At 35.7% G+C, this 20,815-nt stretch overlaps 1 protein-coding gene across 12 annotated transcripts in view; it reads left to right on the forward strand.

Annotated features, from left to right (window-relative positions):
* Positions 1–20,815, forward strand: part of robo2 (roundabout, axon guidance receptor, homolog 2 (Drosophila)) — a 380,931-nt gene that overhangs the window by 321,907 nt on the left and 38,209 nt on the right. For all 12 annotated transcript variants that reach the window (XM_042739942.1, XM_042739949.1, XM_042739945.1 and 9 more), the window contains 8 exons: positions 2,081–2,205; positions 3,387–3,558; positions 9,592–9,797; positions 10,798–10,879; positions 11,372–11,537; positions 12,643–12,809; positions 13,343–13,464; positions 15,455–15,686. In XM_042739942.1, coding sequence (XP_042595876.1) covers positions 2,081–2,205; positions 3,387–3,558; positions 9,592–9,797; positions 10,798–10,879; positions 11,372–11,537; positions 12,643–12,809; positions 13,343–13,464; positions 15,455–15,686 — 1,272 coding nt within the window. The remainder of the gene's footprint in view (positions 1–2,080; positions 2,206–3,386; positions 3,559–9,591; positions 9,798–10,797; positions 10,880–11,371; positions 11,538–12,642; positions 12,810–13,342; positions 13,465–15,454; positions 15,687–20,815) is intronic.

Consider the following 20,815-nt stretch of genomic DNA (forward strand, 5'->3'; position numbering starts at 1 on the left):
ATAGCTCTCAGAAGTGTGTTTAGTCGTGAACTCTCTCCAGTACGAAGCAGATGTGCTCCGTCATGAATTAAATATGGGAGCCGATCAGCTATTCTGCTCTTACAGGGCCTCGTTCTCCCAGCAGACTCTTCCCAATGAAAAGAGGCCAGCATGTGTGTTATTCACACAACACACATGCATTAAAGAATGTACCAGGGATGCAATCACGGTTTATTTATGACTAGCTATGTTCAACTCTTTAGAATCCTCTCTGGAGCAGATAGACTTGGGATGTGTGTGTATGTGTTTTCCTCCCCTCCTGGCCAAAAAGGGCTTTAACACTCAACTGCACAATGAAGTTGAGCGTCCAAGTCATTAAACAATCACTTTGAGTGAGTGGCATGGGTAAATGCCCATATTTTATGCCTGCTCGCTCTGGTGCAAAAAAAAAAAAAAAGCTCTGGAATAGAATGAAACCAGGCCAATCTGTGATTTAAAGCCTTTGTGTTATGCCCAAACTCACAGAAGTGCCTGCGCCACCATGCGCCCAGATTGGGAAGCCTGTAAATCTGCCACCATCTGTAACTTGCATGAATGTGTCAGCCTTAGTCAAGTACAGCCTCACAAAAAAGGGATCAGCCGCATAAATCACAAACACTTGCAGACTTCTCTTGTCCACAGTTGCCAGATGTACAGACAGTAGAGGGGCTCATTTAGGGATCAAAATAGAAGGGGAGAGTGTTTTTCCGCAGTCAGACCTTTTCTTTTGTAGATGGGTGTAGCGTGAGTAATGGTTCCCCTGCTAAATAAACTCAACAGTTTGGAGTCCTGCATCGAGATTTATTGTTGTGGCTACAAGTATAAAACTAACACAGCATCAGAATGTTCAAATTACGTACTAATGTTGCTAATGCAATGTTGTTTTTGGTCTGAATTTGTGACTTCTGGTGAACCTCATGACTGAAAGTATCAGTTTTTAACAGTACTACATTCTGTGTTTACTCTTGTTCGGTTAAAAATGATTGATTGTATGGTCACCGTCCAGAGTTGCTGGCAGAAGCAAATTGTTCTTTTATTTAGGTCAGCTAAAACATTTATTCCTCCATATAAAGACCTTTGCTCCATCCTTGAAACTCCCTAACTACGTTCTCCAGTGAGAGGTATCGTCTGCCATAGCATTTTATCTTCTCACACGCTCCAGCTGCCATTCCCTACCTTTCAAGACTCTGACAAACCTTTTTTGGATGATTGCTGCCCTAACCTTCTCATTAAGGAAGAAAGTAGCATTGACTCTATGTCAAGGGGAAAGTTTGGATCCCTGTTTCTGAATTCTGATGCCATTTTAAGGTCAGGTTAGACAGGTAAAGCAGGGAAGATGGTACTTTTAATTGGTTTATTTGAATGTGCTCTGCAGGAATGTTGGCTGAGTTTCTGTGCCGGGTGAGTTGAGAGGTTAAAAATACTTTACTAAGTGTGACGCAAAAGGCGGGAAAAAAATCTTGTTTTGTGAGAACTTGACCCAAGTTGGCAGTTAGAATAGAGAATGATGTCCATTAAAATGCCAACAGCAATTCAATGTTTTCCAAACTTGTCCAGCTTGTGACCTCTACTTGTCTTCCATGCAGGAATATATACTGTTATGTGTACCTAGAGTCAATAGAGTCGAGTATTTAAACCCACTTACAAAAGAACTGTCCACTCAAGTTCACGGTGTGGTGTCCACACTTAGCTTCTCCTCTACGTGTGTCCTGACCGGAATGACCCACCCCTCCCTCTGGTGTTGTGACTGCAGCACGGCTATGCCTGAAAGCTGCCGTCATTCATTCGGTACCGCCATCCGCGGCCCCACCTGGATGAATGGCTTCCTGTGGTTGCTGTCGCTGTCCTTGCTGTTTGTGGTCAAAGCAAACAGAGAATCCAAAAGGCAGATCAGTGTTGGAAACGGGCTGATGCATGGAAGCTCTGTCTCAGTGACCTCGGCAGTCAATGCCTGTGGATGCCTGATGTTCCCACTGACTGCCAGTGATCAACGTTTATGTGTCGGTATGTGTTTGTGTCAAAGGGTATGGTGTAATGTTAATGTCTTTGGTTCTTGACTCAGCTGCACCGCAATTCGTGATCAGGCCGCGGGATCAGATTGTGGCACAGGGACGGACCGCCAGTTTCCCCTGTGAGACCAAGGGAAACCCACAGCCGGCGGTCTTCTGGCAGAAAGAAGGAAGTCAGGTAAGAGCACAACTTTCTCTCTTTGTTTTTGTTAAAGCTTTAGGCTAGTGGTCAGCATACATGCTTCAGACATGTTGACAATAAAATGGGTGAACAAATCCCTTAGACTTGTATTGAAGAAGGGATACAAGATATATTTAGGGATGGGTCACCTAGCATCCACCCAATAGACCTTAGTAATAGCAAAACTGGCAACCATCCAGAACATGTTAGCATTGTAACAGTGAGCTTTATCATGGAAAGCTAGTTAAAAAATATCCTAGAAAAGTTATAGAAAATGATAAATAACATCATTTGAATCTCAATCCCAATATTAAATGCAATATAACAATTTTTTTTGTCCTACCATTCCTCTCTTAAGTTAGATATGAAGGTATTTGTTAAAAGGCTAAATTAAAGCAGTTATTGAGTCATTAGTGCTAAGAGAAGCCTCTCAGTCACACTTGAGGATAATGGACCCAACATCTATCATATGTGAGAGGCTAATTAAAAAAAGGGCGAAAGAAAGAAAGAAAAAAACATCATTTGGAGCATAATTTGGAGCATTAAAGTCATTAGGTGTAATTGAATCCGGCTAATGCCTTTCGGTTTCTGACGGTCAGCTATGAGGACTCAGAAATCAAAAGAGAGAGAGAGAAAATAAAAGGAAGAGTGGAGAGATCTCAAGGATATAAAATCTGAGGTAAATGTAAGGGCTCGGTCAATGACGTCCATTAATGAACCCAGCTTGTTATCTGCCGTAATTAGCGAACGGGCTAAACCAGCCGCTGGTGGTGAATTAGCTACGAATCACCTGGCCTCCTCCCTTTCCAGCAGATTTCATTTCAAATACAACAGCCGTGTTAGACAGAGTGAGTAAACAATGCAGCCCAAAGCAATTACTGGAGTCATTTGGACACAATGGATACACACAGTGAGAGAGATACACAGTCAGGGTTAGCATACTGGTTAGCGAAAGCTTTATCTGCGGTGAGCCATTGTGTTGCGCAATTTAAAGTCATGCCACCGTAATTGCTTTCAGAATTTTAATAGCTGATAATACAGATAATAATTTACCCCCTCTAATGCAAAAATGTCTTTCCTGGTGTGTTTATATTCTAGAAACGGTGGGTTTCAGGTAGCAAAATTTCCCTGGAAATGCTCTTTACACTTTTCTTGTTTGTTTGCTTTTCTTTGTGTAGAACCTCCTGTTTCCAAATCAACCGCAGCAGCCCAACAGTCGTTTCTCGGTGTCACCCAGTGGAGATCTGACCATCATGGCGGTCCAGCGCGCAGATGCGGGATACTATATCTGCCAGGCCCTGACGGTGGCGGGGAGCATCCTGGCCAAAGCACAGCTTGAGGTCACAGACGGTAAGCACTGGGGTGGATCGGGCCACAACAGGGTTTTGGGAATGGGGATGGATTCTTATCTGGCTGGTGTTTCATTCTGTTTCTTTGTTTTTGGATACAGGGCTTTTTTTGTTTGTTTGTTTAATGAAGCAAATCAATTCCTTCTAAAGATTCCATTGCATATGCCAGAAACTGAATCTGTCATGCTTATACAGTATATATCCTGAACCACAAAACCAGTCATAAGTAACACGGGTATATTTATAGCAATAGCCAGCAATACATTGTATGGGCCAAAATTATCGATTTTTCTTTTATGGCAAAAATCATTAGGATATTAAGTAAAGATCATGTTCCATGAAGATATTTTTATAAATTTCCTACCATAAATTTATCAAAACATTTTGGGTAGTAATTTGCATTGCTAAGAACTTCATTTGGACAACTTTAAAGGCAATTTTTTTTTTACCCCTTCAGATTCCATTTTTTTCAAATAGTTGTATGTCTGACAAATATTGTCCTAACAAACCATACATCAATGGAAAGCTAATTTATTCAGCTTTCAGATGGTGTATGCATCTCAATTAAAAAAAATTGAGGATTCAGGATCCCATATATATTTAATAATTGAATTGTTTTTTGTTTTTTATATATATATATATATATATATATATATATATATATATATATATATATATATATATATATATATATTATAATGTGTTTATAATTTTACAAATTGTGTTTTTTATTACATTTGTTACAACATATAAAATAATAACAATATAAATGTATACATTTAATATAAATAATAATTCTCTTTATTATAATACAATTATTATTATTTATAATAATAATTCCGAAAAGGTTGCAAAAGTCCCCTAGTCCTTCTACCCATATATACTGTATATAAAATATTGCATTATGCAGAAATTTTAAAATACTATGATTGATTAAATAATTATAATAATGGTAAATAAAAAATATATAATTATTATCATTATTAAAATAATTATAATTATAAATAATTATTAGAATGAAATCTTTCATTTTTGATTTATATTTTTACATGAGCTGACTTTTGTTAAGCCTCTGTTTTCAATATTACGCTCTCTATCACTCACTGTCGTTCTCTTTAAACCACTCTTTCATTTCCCCTCATTCATATGTCAGCCTACACTTTTCACACCCGACACAAACGAAGGCCTCAAAATCCTCATACAAAAGTACTGGCAGAAAGATAAATGTCATATGAAAACCACTTCTGTTGCCGCTGTATCCACATTAAGAGCTGAATTGGAATGTGGCCTTGAGCTCTCCTACTCTGCATTGATTCTGCCTCGCTATTTGAAGTGAATAGCAATCCTGACGACCCTGAATTCTGCTTGCGTTTGAATATTACAGGAGCACGTCTCTGTGAACTTCTCTTGACAGGAGGAAAACTTCAATTTCAGCTCGAAAAGGGAGTGAAAACAGCCGTCCTTGAAAACTTCAGATACTGATGATGGAAAAATTGCTTTGGCAACAAAGCATGTTTAGGGTTGTGTAAGAGAGATTTTTTTAAAAGGAAAAAGTAACAAGAAGTCAGTTTGTATGAACTTTTCAACTACATCTTCAGTCTAACAATAAAATGTTATTCTTTTAAAAGGTGACAGCTGTTACGGTTGACTGCAAAGCGATCTTGTCTTAGAAACTGCATATGACCTAGACTGCCGTAAACGGCTTTTTCTCAGAAAGGAGTATGTTTGCGAGATGTTGTGGAGGATGACAGCAAAGAGGGATGACAGGAACGAAAGAGCAAGAGGGTCACGGCCACACCTGCGCTGGAGGAAGAGTGTGATTTAGTGGCTGTTGAGGTGGCAGAGAGAGCTGGACAGGTTCAAGGAGAGATTTGATGAAAAATGGCTGCTGCCAGACGGCACCAAGGCCTTCACGCTGTCCGAAACCATCCCGTCAGAGGAACAGCACTCCATCATGTCACGCAAACACACACATCATATGACTTAGTCTTAATACACTCACACACAAACCATAACACCTAATCTTAGTAGATATTGCTAAAGGAAGAAAGTCACTGCATTTTTTCAATTAATAAGTAGTCAGTTAGCAGACAAATTTATTTAGTTAACTATTTAGTTACTCACATTTATATGGATTTTATTTATTGGATTTTCATTTACTTACATTTCACTGCTGGTCATATGCTCTCCATATAACCATGTATGTGACAAATGAAAAATCGTGAATTTATTTTTATTTTGTGAAGCACTTGTAGATAGAAAGACAAATTTACATTCTGAAAAAAAAAATGTGTGTGTGTGTGTGTGTGCGCGTATATATACATAATTTATTTCTATTTTATTCATTAGATTTTTTATTAATTTATTTATTTTGTCAATTTTATAATATATATATATATTATATATATATATATATATATATATATATATATATTATATATATATTATATATTTTATATTTTTATATTTAGATCTTTTTTTTTTTTTTTTTTTTTTTTTTTTTTTGAAACCCTTGTAAATACAAATCCTTTAAATTTACTTTCTAAAATGTTTTGGCAGAAAAAACATTTAATTATTTGTTTGTTTGTTTGTTTATCAATACCCTTGGTAATATAAAGACATTTAAATTTACTCTATAAAAGTTTTGCAAGAAAAATGTTTTATTCATTTTATCATATATGGGTTTTGTTTTGTTTATTTATTTGTTTTAGAGTTTAAAAATAAATTACTTTAAAATATTTTATTAAAACTGCTAAAAAATACTTTTTTTAATTCTGCAGTATATTTGAAAATTTAATATAAGTTATAAAAAGAGGCGCTGAAAAGAAGAGCCTATAACGTTTCTGTTAACTTCTTCATGAAAACTCTTGGATGCATCCCTATATGATACATGTCCTTTCAGCAGGGATGAGATTGGGTCGATTTGAAACAACTGCAGTCTAGTCAAGTTCAAATGCAACAGTGCAACACTAAAGACTCATTCAGTACAGAGGATGCAGCTTTAATCCAAATACAGCCATTATGCCTCATCAGTCTCTATCTATCCGCACATGCATCTCTGGGGTTTATGTCGGCCTGATGGATGCGCCAGCAAAGCACTCTGGGGTTTAACCTCGGCGCAGAGTAATCCACATTGATGAATTAGGATGGCAACTCTTCATCCCTGAGCCCAAATGAGGCATTCCAATGGAGATTTGGACAATATAAATACCATCCTTTATTCAGAGCGAGACAAATAGTAATGCAGACAAGAATGGAAGAAGACTACATCTGAAGCTGTATTTAAGGGTTAGAGGTGCAGTCTGTAATTAGCACCCACCGGCTTTTTGCTCATTAATTCACACCTGCTAATTAATGTGTCCTCAGAGGGGCAGGGGACAGGACACGGCTGTGATTATTGTATTATTATTAGTCAGAGAAATAAATGGTTGGCGCTTCTCACGGGGCATTTGATGCCCATTTGTACGTCAGTTGTTGCTGCTTTATAGCTGAATCGTATTTGTTTCATAAATGATGAACTGAATTAAATCAACACAACTTGAACTGAATAATGACACTGTTGCCACCATTAAAGCTGCTTATAGCTTTTTTAACTTCGACACTACTATTGAACTAAACTGAATCAACACTGATTTGATTTGAGCTGAATAATGACATTTATGTTCTGTATTAACTAGATGTTTTATATAATTAAACTTAGGACACTTTGAAACATTCACACTGTTATTGAACTGAGTCAACATTGAATTAAATTGAGCTGAATAATGGCACTGTTGTCTTTTTAGAGCTCCTTAACAGCTGAAATTGTATTTGTTTCATAATTGAACAACTTAATATTCTTATTTTCTAGTTTATTACTCTGAAGCTGTTTTAAAACCGTCTTTATTGGATAAAGCGCTATATAAATTAATGAATGTGAACATCAATAGGGTTATGCAATCAATCCCACATAATTTCTTTTTAGAAACTGTTTATAATAATTTTAATTCCTTACTTTTTTATTATTATATATTCCTTTTTTATTTATATTTTTAATCATTTTAAACACTTAGTTTTAATAATGTAGTTCTATACTTTTAATAATATTATTAATTTATTCATTCATTCCACATGATTTGATGATGCCTTCTGTTGCCAATAACATTGCAGTGTTCTTCCAAAAAAAAATAATAATAAATTCCACAGATTTCCCTCTACTGTAAACAGTATAAAAAAAAAAAAAGTGTCTACACAACGAGATGAAAATGGATGGAAATCTTTTCATGAACACCCATCACTATAAACGTTGAAAAAAAAAAAAAAAAAAAAATAATAATAATCAAAAAAATTTTGCAATCTGTGCGCTCTAGGATGGTGGGTTCGTGTTTGGAGAAGCAGTTTATGAGGGGACGTTCTCTTAACCAGCATAAGATATTTAAGCGACCACACTGCCTCTGATAGTCAGATATATAGTAATGCATGAAATTAACTCAGAGTCTGGTTCCTAAATGAAGGATCTCAGGCACTAACTGGAAGCTACAAAACCACCTCACTGCCACATCAGTGAGCTAGAAACCAAGACTCAGCGTTTCTCCCCCACTTTTTTTTTTTTTTTTCTACCCCAGTTTTTCCCCAGAATGTTTGGGGGTAGACGCTTGCCCTGTGGTGCGACCACCATAAATGTTGTGCTAAAGCAATAACCCCGATACGTCTAGGAATAAGGCAATCATGGCTTCATCCTGCTTCCTGTGCCACACGGGACACGGCCACAAATTTTAATGTTTCCAGACACTTTTAATGACGAACATGTTCGCTGTCCTGTGCTAAAGCAACAAATGATGTAAGAAGGCCTGTTAGTGTCATGATGTCATAATCTGTGGGGAATATATTAGTTTAGATGGACAAGCATGCTAATTGCTAGCAATCTTCAACATTTCCATTTCAGTAGGAGCCAAGGCCTAGTTATTAGCACATGGGCTCCAGACATGTTGAGTCACTGCACTCACGCAGGAAATGTTTGAGATCTGGCCTGTGTTGTGTTCCGGACACTTTCTCACTCTGTCTTCCTAATTATTTCCTGTCTCCTCTCTGTTGTCTCTTGCCCTGTTTGTATGATATCCAATAAATTGTCTGTGCAGTACAACAAAAAATAGAGGGTTTAAAGTTGGTGGTATACTTTTCATAGTGTGTATTCACTCTAATATTTCACACAATCTCTTATGCAGTGGAAGAAGTGCTTGTGACAGTTCTCTTTTGATTATTTTAGTTGAAAAAAGTTGATAAATGTGAAGCTGAAACTGAAGGGTTTTTTATATTATGAATGTGAAATGCAATATTAACATTCAAGGTAATGAATTTAGCTTGATGAGGACACTCAGTTTTTCTTTGAACGCTTTTAAGCATCAACCACAATAAATATTTTGTTAGATGGATACTTAAAAAAAATTATAAAATAAAAAATAAAGGTGCTTTTAAAAATACCTAAAGAAATTTTTAAGTGAATCTAGTATTTTCTTTTATTTTTTTATTCTTTTCTTTTATTTTATTATTTTTTATTATTTTTATTTTATTTTACATAATTTATTTTATATACTTTTTATTACATGTATAATTCCTTATTTTTTTTTTTTTGTATATACATTTTATATATTCATATTTTTAATAATTAAAAAAATAGTTTTCATATAAACTTCTACACTTTTGATGACATACAGTATTTATTTATTTATTTGTTTGTTTGTTCTTTCATCTGTCTATGCCGTATTTTTTATTTTTTATTTTTACGCAAATAAAAAAACAGGTGATCATTCGACCAAAAATAAATAATTTAGTTAAAAAATAGACAAAAAAAAAAAAAAAAAACAAGTAATAACTTACGAAATGTTTAAGTAAATCTACTAAGAATGTGTATATTTTACAAAAATGAGATTTTATTTTATTCAGTACATCAGCAACAAAGTATACAAATTGGGATGATTCCTTTCTAAAACAGTAGGAATGACATACATTGTATAATTTTTGTTCTTTCCTCTCTCTCTTTCTCTTTCTCATTTAGTGCTGACCGATCGTCCTCCCCCCATCATCCGGCAGGGTCCAGCTAACCAGACTCTGGGTGTAGACAGTGTGGCTCTTCTGAGATGCCATGCATCTGGAGAACCGGTCCCAACCATCAGCTGGCTGAAGGATGGGGTCAGCCTGCTGGGCAAAGACCCTCGCATGTCCCTGCAGGACCTTGGCAGCCTGCAGATCAAGGGTTTGCGGGTGAGTCTAAACACTTTTAGTTATTTATTATTAATTTTTACAATAATATTTATTTATTTAACAAATTTGGCATAGAAAAAGAATATCCTGTTTGACTTTAAAAATAAAATAAATAAAAAATAAAAAAACATCATCTTTCAATACTGACCAAATTGGAGCAGTGTTTATATTAGCCAACACTGATATAGTCACCAATATATCCCTAATATGAATTCCCAGATCTGTATCTGTCATTGTGTATTTCTAAAGCCATATGTGTGCTTTTGTGTGACTACCAGCTGTCAGAAATGTCTTCATCTAAGTGTGATATACAAGCTTAGCAGAATTCAATCAGATATCGGTAAGACATAACAGAGACCGGCAGAGGGAATCATATTGCATTACGGGGATGAATGGGAAATATTGATTTTGGTAAATTGTTTGTTACTATCACTTAGGGATATGACAGCTCTCCCAAGAATCATTTACGGAAGCCTGGACGGGCTCCAGCTGCACACACATTTGCACACTCGCACACAAACAAACACACAAGCCCTCCCCGTCAGCTAGGGATGGAATAGCCATTATGCCTGACAGTGCTGCCCACCTCTGACATTTTATCTAATAAATGGAGGCGAGGCACCCTGATGAAAGGCAACAAACAACAGGGAGATCGTCCCAGAAAGGTAGAGAGGGGGGAACACGCGCCAGCTGTCAACGGTCCAGAGGGTTTCAGCGACTACCCCTTTAAATGAATTAGCCTAACTCTTGTTGCGGTTAGTGGGTGGGTTTGTAAATTTGCCAGCAAGGATAAAAGCTGGCTGAAGGGTGCGGAAAATAGAATATATCTACCATATTAGTGTCAGCGCTTTAGCTGAACTGGACGTGCCCGAGGTTACATCTCTCAGATCGAAAGCTTGGACTTACCATGAGTCGATTCGATTAGCCGTTTAGTGAATTCCCAGTGCTTGAAGATATAAAGATCAATTGCATGTTTTTTTTTTTCTTCCTGTTTTTTCAGCTCTCCGATTCTGGTATCTATACTTGTGTGGCAGCAAGTTCTAGTGGGGAAACATCTTGGAGTGCTTTCTTGGAAGTCAAGGGTACGTTCTTGGAAGTCAAAGGGGGGGTTGAAGGAATGCCTTAGAAGAACCATTTTGAGGTCCCCAAAGATCCTTTGAGTGAACAATTCTTAAAAGAATCATTTTTGTTTTTCAAGTGTTAAAAATATTTAATAATCTGAAGAACATTTGCCCAGTATATAAAAAAAAACCATTGATCAATTCATGCCAATAAAGAACCTTCATGTTCAAAAAGGTTTTGTAGTAATGCCATAGAAGAACCATTTTGGGATTCCCAAAGAACTTTTTAGTGGACAGTTTATAAAAGAACCATTTGAAGAACCTGTTTCCACTTTGAAGAACCTTTTGTGCAATGAGAAGGTTCCATAGATGTTAAAGATTCTTCATGCAACCATAGATAAGAACCCTTATTTTTAAAAGCGGATGTGCTTTTTAAGTAATGTTATTCTTCCAGAAAAAGTTCCATAACTTCTCAATGTTCTTATGTTTTGTTTTGTTTTTTTTTCTCCTTAGAGTCTGGAAGTCTTGTTGTTGTTAAAGACCGGGATGAGAATGAGCTCCCAGGTCCTCCTTCCAAACCTCAGGTCACAGACGTCACTAAAAACAGCGTGTCGTTGTCCTGGCAGCCTGGCCTTCCTGGAGCGTCACCCATCTCTTCATATGTTATTGAAGCTTTCAGGTATGCATTTTATTCGTTTCGTTTATTTACATTTACATTTACATTTAATCATTTAGCAGACGCTTTTATCCAAAGCGACTTACAAATGAGAACAGTAGAAACAATCAGATCAACGAGAACAACAACGGTATACAAGTGCTATGACAAGTCTCATTTAGTCTAGTACAGAACACGTAGCCTAGGTTTTTTTTTTTTTTTTTGTGGGAATATGATAGACAAGAAAAAAAAGGTAAGTACTAGTATTAGTTGGTTAAGTGCAGGCGAAAAAAAGATGAGTCTTTAGATGTTTTTTTGAAAATGAGTAAAGACTCAGCTGTTCGAATTGAGATCGGGAGGTCATTCCACCAGCTGGGAGCAGTCCAGGAAAAAGTCAGTGAGAGTGATGATTTGAACCCTCTTTGGGATGGCAACACAAGGCGTCGTTCACTTTGCAGAGCGCAAACTTCTGGAGGGTGCATAAGATTGAACTAGTGAGTTTAGGTAAGTTGGCGCCGTGCCAGTGGTCGTTTTGTAGGCAAGCATCAGTACCTTGAATTTGATGCGAGTGGCTACTGGTAGCCAGTGTAACCTGATGAGGAGAGGAGTAACATGGGCTGTTTTCGGCTCATTGAAGACAACCCTCGCTGCTGCATTCTGGATCAGTTGTAGAGGCTTGATAATACATGCAGGAAGGCCCGCCAGGAGAGCCGCCAGGAGAGCCTTCCTGCATGTACTTCATTTAGGCTTCATTTAGAACTTAATTTAGCCTTGAAGTTCCCTTTCTGAAGTTGTTTTGGACCGAACTGTACCATAAATTTAATTTTCCTGTAAAGTACTCAGTCAGACTAAAGTTTAAACAAAGTAGAAGCTATTTTTCATTTTAAACCAATGAGGATTTGAGATGTTCAGTCTGTTTAATATATTGTACATTCAGATGACAAAACATTGGAAATATGTCTTTATACACATTTCTAACATAGAAAATCCTTGAAAAATATGTTGCAACATAGAACCTCAAGCTGGTACAACATTTTGAATGGACTGTCCTGGTATATGGCATCCACTCTAACTAAAGTGTACGAAGACATTTCAAACTCTGACATCACTCTGCCTCATTTGCATGCAGTCAATCGGTGAGCAACAGCTGGCAGACTGTGTCCGATCATGTCAAGACCACCCAGTACACCATTAAGGGTCTTCGCCCCAACACCATCTACCTGTTCATGGTGCGAGCAGTCAACGTCCAAGGCCTGAGTGACCCGAGCCCCATGTCCGAACCTGTCCGCACTCAAGGTATTTGATAGAGATTAGAATTACTCTAGCTGTAATTGTGTATAGTGTTTCTTTTTGTAAGAAACCCATTTGAACAGTGCCCGTGTCAAAGACTTCCAATTAAATTCTAGCTGTTGCTTACAGAGAACGAGATCTAGTCTAGATACCACATGGTCTAACGGTCCAATATACTCATTAGTTCCAGAGACGGAGTATATCGTAGAACAAACATCATCTACTTTTGGAGTGTATAATTGAGATGGTAGTCTGGCTGGTACCTTAATGATCATTACGAGGAGAAAAAAAGAACCAACTTCGACTGGGAAAAGATTTGATTAAGGTGCCATGGAGTCCTCCGTATGTTCATTAAGGGTGACTGATTCTGAGACCTTGGGCGGATGTAACCTCACAGGTTGGGTTGAAGCTGTGCTGTCTCATTACTCTTCTAGGGGATTAAATTGTATTTAAGGGATTATGTTGTACCAGCCAGTAATTTAGCATTGTCAGAGCACTATAAGAGGTAATGGCATTGGCCTCTGTCTATCTCTTTACAGATATAAGTCCTCCAGCTCAGGGAGTGGATCACAGACACGTGCAGAAGGAGTTGGGTGAGGTTATTGTGCGGCTACACAACCCTGTGGTCCTCAGCCCCACCACCATACAGGTCACATGGACGGTAAGGCGCTCTGTGATTGGACAAAGCTAAAGATTTAGCATTTACCTTGACTTGACTTAACTTAACTTAAATGTATTTATTCATCCATTCATCCACCCATCCCCTTTTTTGAGGGGGTGTGCTCTACAGAATAATGACAGTCATTTTGAGATGTTTGGAATGGCATGAGCTATTTTATAGTATACTATTTTGATTGTTTTGGCATAATCTCTTTACAGAATGATGTTATTTGCCACAGATTATTGTCTCTTTGTTATTTAAACATATACATTATGTATATGTATAATATTTGATATCCAAACAAGTGCATCAGTTCAAAATTTAACTCTGTTACTCGTCTTGGTTGTTGTTTCTATTTCCCACTGCAGTCTTCCAGCATTGATATAAACACTCTAAAAGTGTTTATAGTTTGTTGAATTGCATTAAAATTGAGGTTTTAAAGCTTTGGGTTTGTCACATTAGTTTGTAAGCACTCTCCAGAGGTATATTAATGATTGCCATCAACAATCATTACAGAGACAAGTATAAGCGTCTGTCTGTTCGGCCTAAATGGGGGATAGACTGTTTCAGAGGTATTTTTCTCATATGAATAATCCATAAATCACCAGCCTACATAGCCCCTGAATACAGCAGCACTCTCACGGCAAACGTAGGTGGTGTCAAGAAAGCTTTTACGACCCTGAATCATTCAATTAATGAAAGTTAAAAAGCGTAGGAAGGATGCCCATTGGGCTGATTTACTCCATGTGTAGGGAGGAAAAGCAGATGTTTAATATCTCACTCCGAAAGCCAGACTGTGCTGTTAGGAAGACATTAATGTGAGTTATGCCGACTCCTCCTCTCTGTAAATACAACTTTTCTTTGCCAAACTAAAAATAGAAAGAGGCTTTCAGCAAATGAAGAGTCTTGTTTACCTTTTTGTTGATTTAAGATTACGTTTCTTCATTGATCTTTGTTGACACATTTTTTGTTGATGTTGATTTTTATGTGCACGTATGTGTATACTTGTACATATGTGTTTATTTCTTCACAGCTGAGCTTTTTTCACAGTATGTTTGTTCGAGGCGGTTACATCTTGCATGATTTCTGTTATTGATGTTTTTTTTACAGTTTATCAAGGTCGTACATATGCATGGCTCATGGAGAGCATTTTTATCAAAGGGATTTGGTTGGCTGAACATGTTGTTATACAGTCAAACCAAAATTTATTCGGACACCTTCAACTTTTCTCACATTATATCACAGTTTATTCGCTATACTTTAGAAAATGGTAATAAAATATGACAAGGACCTCAGAGTTAAAGTGTATCAGAACAAATGTATCTTGATAATGTCAGATAACTTTGATAGAAAGGTATGTAATGGATTACAATTAACCAAATATTATTAAGCTGTTAAATTTAAGTACACAATTAGTTAATACTAATTTAGGTCAACCACTGTGATGTAAAAAGTTTGCATGAGCAATTAAAGAATAAACATGGTCAGGTCAAAGTGTCTGAATATTTTTTGATCCCAAATTTCACTGGTAGTCATTTTTGGGTATAATATGTCATAGTTCACTTTATTTTGCTATCCTTACATTTATGAACTATAGTGTCCTGCACCCACTAGTAAAAAATATATCTAAAATGATATCTGGTGTATAATTTTTGGTTTCACTGTATATATAAATACAAGTTAGGGTGAAAAAACAGGATATATTCCTTGGACTTTCAGGCTTTTCCATGATGGTCCAAGCTGGTTACTGCTAGTTTAGTGCTGGTCTAGTTGGTGTACCAACATGTCTATATAAGATCATCAATCAGCTTTTCCACAAGTTGTTTGACCAAGAAAGCATTGCTGCTTAAGCTAGTTAAAACACCTAATGGAACACCAACCATCTCATGCTAGGAACTAGCACCCAAAGCTGGAGTTCCTCCTTTTTTTAAATAATTATTTTTCTCACTCTATTGTACTTTTTTAAGTTTGAACCATCTTTCCCCCTCAGGTTGACCGGCAGTCTCAGTTCATCCAGGGCTACAGGGTTTTGTACAGGCAGATGTCAGGGCTGTCCTCCCCAGGAGCATGGCAGAGTCAGGATGTGAAGGTCCCCTCTGAGAGGAGCATGGTGCTCTCGGCTCTGAAGAAAGGCATCGTCTACGAGATCAAAGTCCGTCCGTACTTCAACGAGTTCCAGGGCATGGACAGCGAGTCCCGAACGGCAAGGACAACAGAGGAAGGTACAGCGTTTGATTCTTTGAAATGATACAGGAGATCTGTGATGTATGAAATCAACATGAAATCAAAACTGACCGTATTTACTTTCATAATACATCATATATATATATATGTGTAACCTCTAATTAATAATTCATATGGATAGGGAAAGTAGCTTTTTAGGTAATTTGTTTTGGGCTAATTTGTAGGTAATTCAGTTTTTCCAAAATACAGTCATGACTAATTCATAAAATAACTTACTATATTCTTAATTAACTTAAAATGTACCGTTTTGGATCACATTGTGGAAGTAAAAGGGGTTTACAAATGCCGTTTCATGTTGACTTTCAAGTCACAGAGTTCTATAATTGATTTGTCGATGTCTTGTGCTTCTGAAACGTACAGGTCACAGACACTAAGAGACACAAATGCAGACATATGCCCAAAGGTTGGATCTCTTGCTGATTCTTTCCAGCTTGCTCTAAGTCCACAGCAATTTGGGCCAGATATGCGTAGTCCACCCTTAGGCCACCATCGTAACAAATATCGTAGTAAGCACTACTGGCCTGCTTTCCACAGCACTACAGTAAGCTTGTCTCTATCCCTGACGGGACTCGGAGGAAAGACACCATCTTTTTGGCAAAGGAACTGACCTTTTCTTTGTTGTGGGTTGTGTGTGTGTATGGCTGACAGGACACTAAAATAAGCATGGCTTTCACTGAATTCTTTCCCTGTACTCATCCCTGTCACTCCCAACTGACTAAAAAAGACTGTCAGCCATAGAGTCAGGTTTATACCAACTCATTTGTTTCTGTATTTTACTGACAACCACCAGTCCTTACCTAGCATTCAAAATAAACTTCTGCATAGAGAAAATTGACCAGGAGAAAATAAATAAGATTTATGTGATCTAGAAAATTATAATACTTTATATTTATAATATATATAATATTATATGTTTATATTTATTTTTAGTTGTAAATTAAATGTTATCCTTTATTATATAACATATATTAATTATATATTTTTTATTTTATTGTAATTTTTTAAATATATTCTGTTAATTTTATATTAAATGTATGTTATTATATAATTTTTCTTTTTTTAAAAATATGTATTATGTCATATACAATTACATTAAATAAATAATAAGTAATATTATTATTAAAATAGTTTCTGTTTTCTGTATTTCCATTAGACTACCACCAGGCTTAACCTACTCTTCAAAATTAACTTTTTGCATATAGAAAATGAATCAAGATAAACTACTAAATATTACTTGTGTAGTTATTTAATTCTTTATCTAGAAATGTATATTTATAACTTAATATTTATTTTTATTTTATTGTTAATTCAAATAAAATAATTACTTTTATTTTATTTTATTTTATTTTATTTTTAAATAGTATTGTGTAGAATTAATTGTACTATTTTTAATTGTAGGAAAAAATAAAACATTATTTATTTATTGATTTCACTCATGAAAGCTAAATTTTGCTCTCAGTTTGGTGCTTGGTCAGTTTTCATTTTTGGACCCTGTGGATCCCAGGACATATCGTCTTGGGTTATTGTGGCTTAGACAGGCAGGTTGTTACTTAATGTTGACCAGTGTCCAGGATTCACCAAAATACTTTGAGATGTTCTCCCAGGTGTGAGCGATGGCTGCTACCAGACATAAATCTTGGGGGAAAAAATGCATTTTTGAGAGTAGTTTAAACAGCATATGGAACTCTCAAGACATAAATTCACACACACTCACACAAGCACAGAAGGTTTGCTGATTAAAGTCTGAGTGCAATGACAGGCTCATTTGTTACCCAGAGTGTCCACAGAGAGCCGTATCTCCTCCACACACACCAGCTCTGTCTCCTGAAGCCCTGCTGCACTGCCTTCACACCCTACACCTGCATGTCATCGCCATTACCAGAGCAAGACAAAACATCGGGTCCCCTGGCAGAAGAGCGTCACGGGGGCCCACGGCTGCGATAGCCCCCTTTTGTTTCTTGTTTTCCACTGTGTGGTAGTTGAGAAGGTTTGTCAGAGTCACAGAAGAGGATGATTTATTGGCCATTGTCTGATTAGACAATTGTAGCTTCTCTCTGGAGCTCACCGCGTTCATTTCCTTTCTGTTTTTAATTTCTCTCTTACCTTGTTTTTTTCGAAAAGTGAAAGCGTTTTTCGCTTTCGTTTAGACCTTCTGCTGAAGTGATGAATTTTGCAGGGTATTATCTCATTAAAACTGAACATGCTTACCAACCATAGCCTCCCATAGCCCCTTACCATAGTTGCTGCAATAATTGTTACAATGATAAAACTGTGATAAATTGTAAATATTGTAAAATTTATATATTTTTAATTGTAAATAAAAATGTATTGAATTTTTTTTTTTTTTTTTTTTTTTTTTGACACTTTTTTCTTTTAAGGTATCCTTGTTACACGATACATGTACGTACTATTATTATAACAATAAATGATGCATTATTACACTAAGCCAAACCCTAATCATAACCTTAACCATATAGTAAGTACATAATTATTACTCAGTACTTAAATGTAACAAGGACACCTTAAAATAAAATGTAACCTTATTTAATTATTAAATTTAATTTTATTATTTTTCATATATTTATTAAAATTTACTATTTTAAATTATAAATACTTTTTTATCGAAATTAATGTAATAAATAATTATATAATACATAATTATTTTTTTCTATTTTTATTATTATTTTGATTATTGTTTATTGGTATTCGTTCATACCAAGGATGATAATCTATCACGATATAACGATAAAGTTCTAAAAATCGCTCTCAATATTAAAAAAGTCCACACCACAGCTAAACCAATAAAGGCACAGAGAAACAATATCATTGGAATCACTTCCAGAACGATTTTTTCTATTTTTTTGCTATTTTTGCCATCATGAGCTCGAGAATTTAAAGTGACAGACGCGTATGCACTTAGAATAAACAGACGATATTGTCCGCTGGTGTGGACACTAATATCGTTATCTTAAAATATATATTTATAAAAATCATTCTTATATTGTGAGAATATTTAGTGACCGCTGTCATCCAAAAAGGTTATTACCCATACGTAAATGTATTATGACACATATTGCCCTACATCAAGAGTGATATTGCCATATATATTACCCATAAGGCATTATATATAATTTTCACATTCTTTTGGAAGATTAAGTTTTATAGCATATAAATACATATAAAATCCCCATAGTAAAATTTGTACACATTTTGATAATGAATTTTATGTAGTATTATATGTAGCAACCATATACAGTATGTCAACATAATATTTTATTTATATATGCAACTAAAACAACATATATACAAAAATCTGTATGTTTGTATATATTTTTTATTTGTATACATGGCTCTTTTACTTACTCTTATATAATAGCAACACTGATTGTCCTGCACTATTAGCTTCAGTAGTAGTATTTTTTTGAAGATAGAGGTTGAAAAGGTGAAACAGGCCCTTTCAGAAACTCCACTGTGTTCTTAATCCTTTTTATGGTTAATAATCAGCTTCTCAATGGGAGTTTTTTCCCGAGTGTCATTATCACACATTGATTAGTGGCATGTTAAAGCAATGTAGCATTTCTTCACATTCTGTAAGCTAAAGCCCTGCCGCTCGCCCGGGGTCACAATATTAGCTTGGTTTAACATCACAGAGTGTTTTTTCATCAGCTTTCCCTGCAGGCTACTATAGCGGCAGTGAAACAGAGGTCACATCCTCCCTTGATATACATCACACCGCTAATGGTGCTATTAGCATCGCCTGCGCCATCGCTCCCCAAATGAGAAATATGTATTGTTTGGCTCAAATGTGCATAATGATAAGCTCCTAAATGATTTGCGGCATTAACTTTGAATGACATTGGCTGCATTGTTATAGGAGGAGTTTTGTCACCTGCAGCGTGCTGAGTTGCACTGACATTATTTTTCAGTAATAAAGGAGAAAAATTTTAATATTCTGTGGAAACCATTGCTTGATCAATTACTGTACAATTTACAGTGATAAGGAAAAAAATGTTTATCAACCTATACTCTTAATTTTGATATAATTTTTATATTATATTATATTATATTATATTATATTTTTATCATAGAAGAAAAATACTAATTAATGAAGGAAATATTAGTTTATATATATATATATATATATATATATATATATATATATATATATATATATATATATATATATATATATATATATATATACACACACACACATACATATACACTGTGTAAATTCATAGACACTGTAATACACATACGTATACAGTGGTAAAAATCCAATTGCACTCTTAATTCTAAGAAATACTTATATTGTGCACTGTACGATTATTACTTAATTACTTAAACATTTACAGCAAGGAAAAATCCATATCAACTTGCTCACCTCATTCTGAGAAAATAAAAATAAATAAATAAATAATATATATAATTCTTCTTCTTCTTATTATTATTATTATGTAAAATTATAAATTACATTATATTACAATAATTATTCTACATTTATTTTTTTTATTTTTTTTTTTTTTTACTTTTTCTTCAGTGTTTACGTAAATTATCACTCAATTACTTTAATATTTACAGTATTAAGGTAAAAATCCCAATCAAATTGCACTCTAAATTCTGAGACGGAAAAAAAAACCATACATACATACACACACATATTATTCAGTATTAAAGAAGAAAAATTAGGATTTTCAGATGTGCATAATGATCAGTTTTAACTTTGAATGGCATTGGCTGTATTGTTATGGGAGCGATTTAGTCACCAGCGACGTGCTGAGTTCATTCAGCGGCCGACTGCTCTGTTATTTTCCATTCAGCTGCAAATGTTTGATGAAGGCGAGCTGCCATTTGTCCCGTCAGGTGTTTTGGGGGTTAAAATGGGCTGCCCCATGTGAGGGATGAGTGTAGCTTTGGGATATGTGCCATTTACGCGGGGGTCAGAGTGCAGGGAAGCGAAAGAGAGCGAGCGAGCAGAGTTTACCGTAATTGAGCTGTCAGTATTCTGCTGTGTCGCCACACCTCAGGTTGCCACAGAAATGAGAAAAAAATATTTTTATAAAAAATGTTATTTTCCACTACAGACCTCTATTATTTATTTCATTGC

The sequence above is a fragment of the Cyprinus carpio genome, chromosome B15 (genome assembly GCF_018340385.1).
Source record: "Cyprinus carpio isolate SPL01 chromosome B15, ASM1834038v1, whole genome shotgun sequence".
Taxonomy (NCBI): Eukaryota; Metazoa; Chordata; class Actinopteri; order Cypriniformes; family Cyprinidae; genus Cyprinus; species Cyprinus carpio.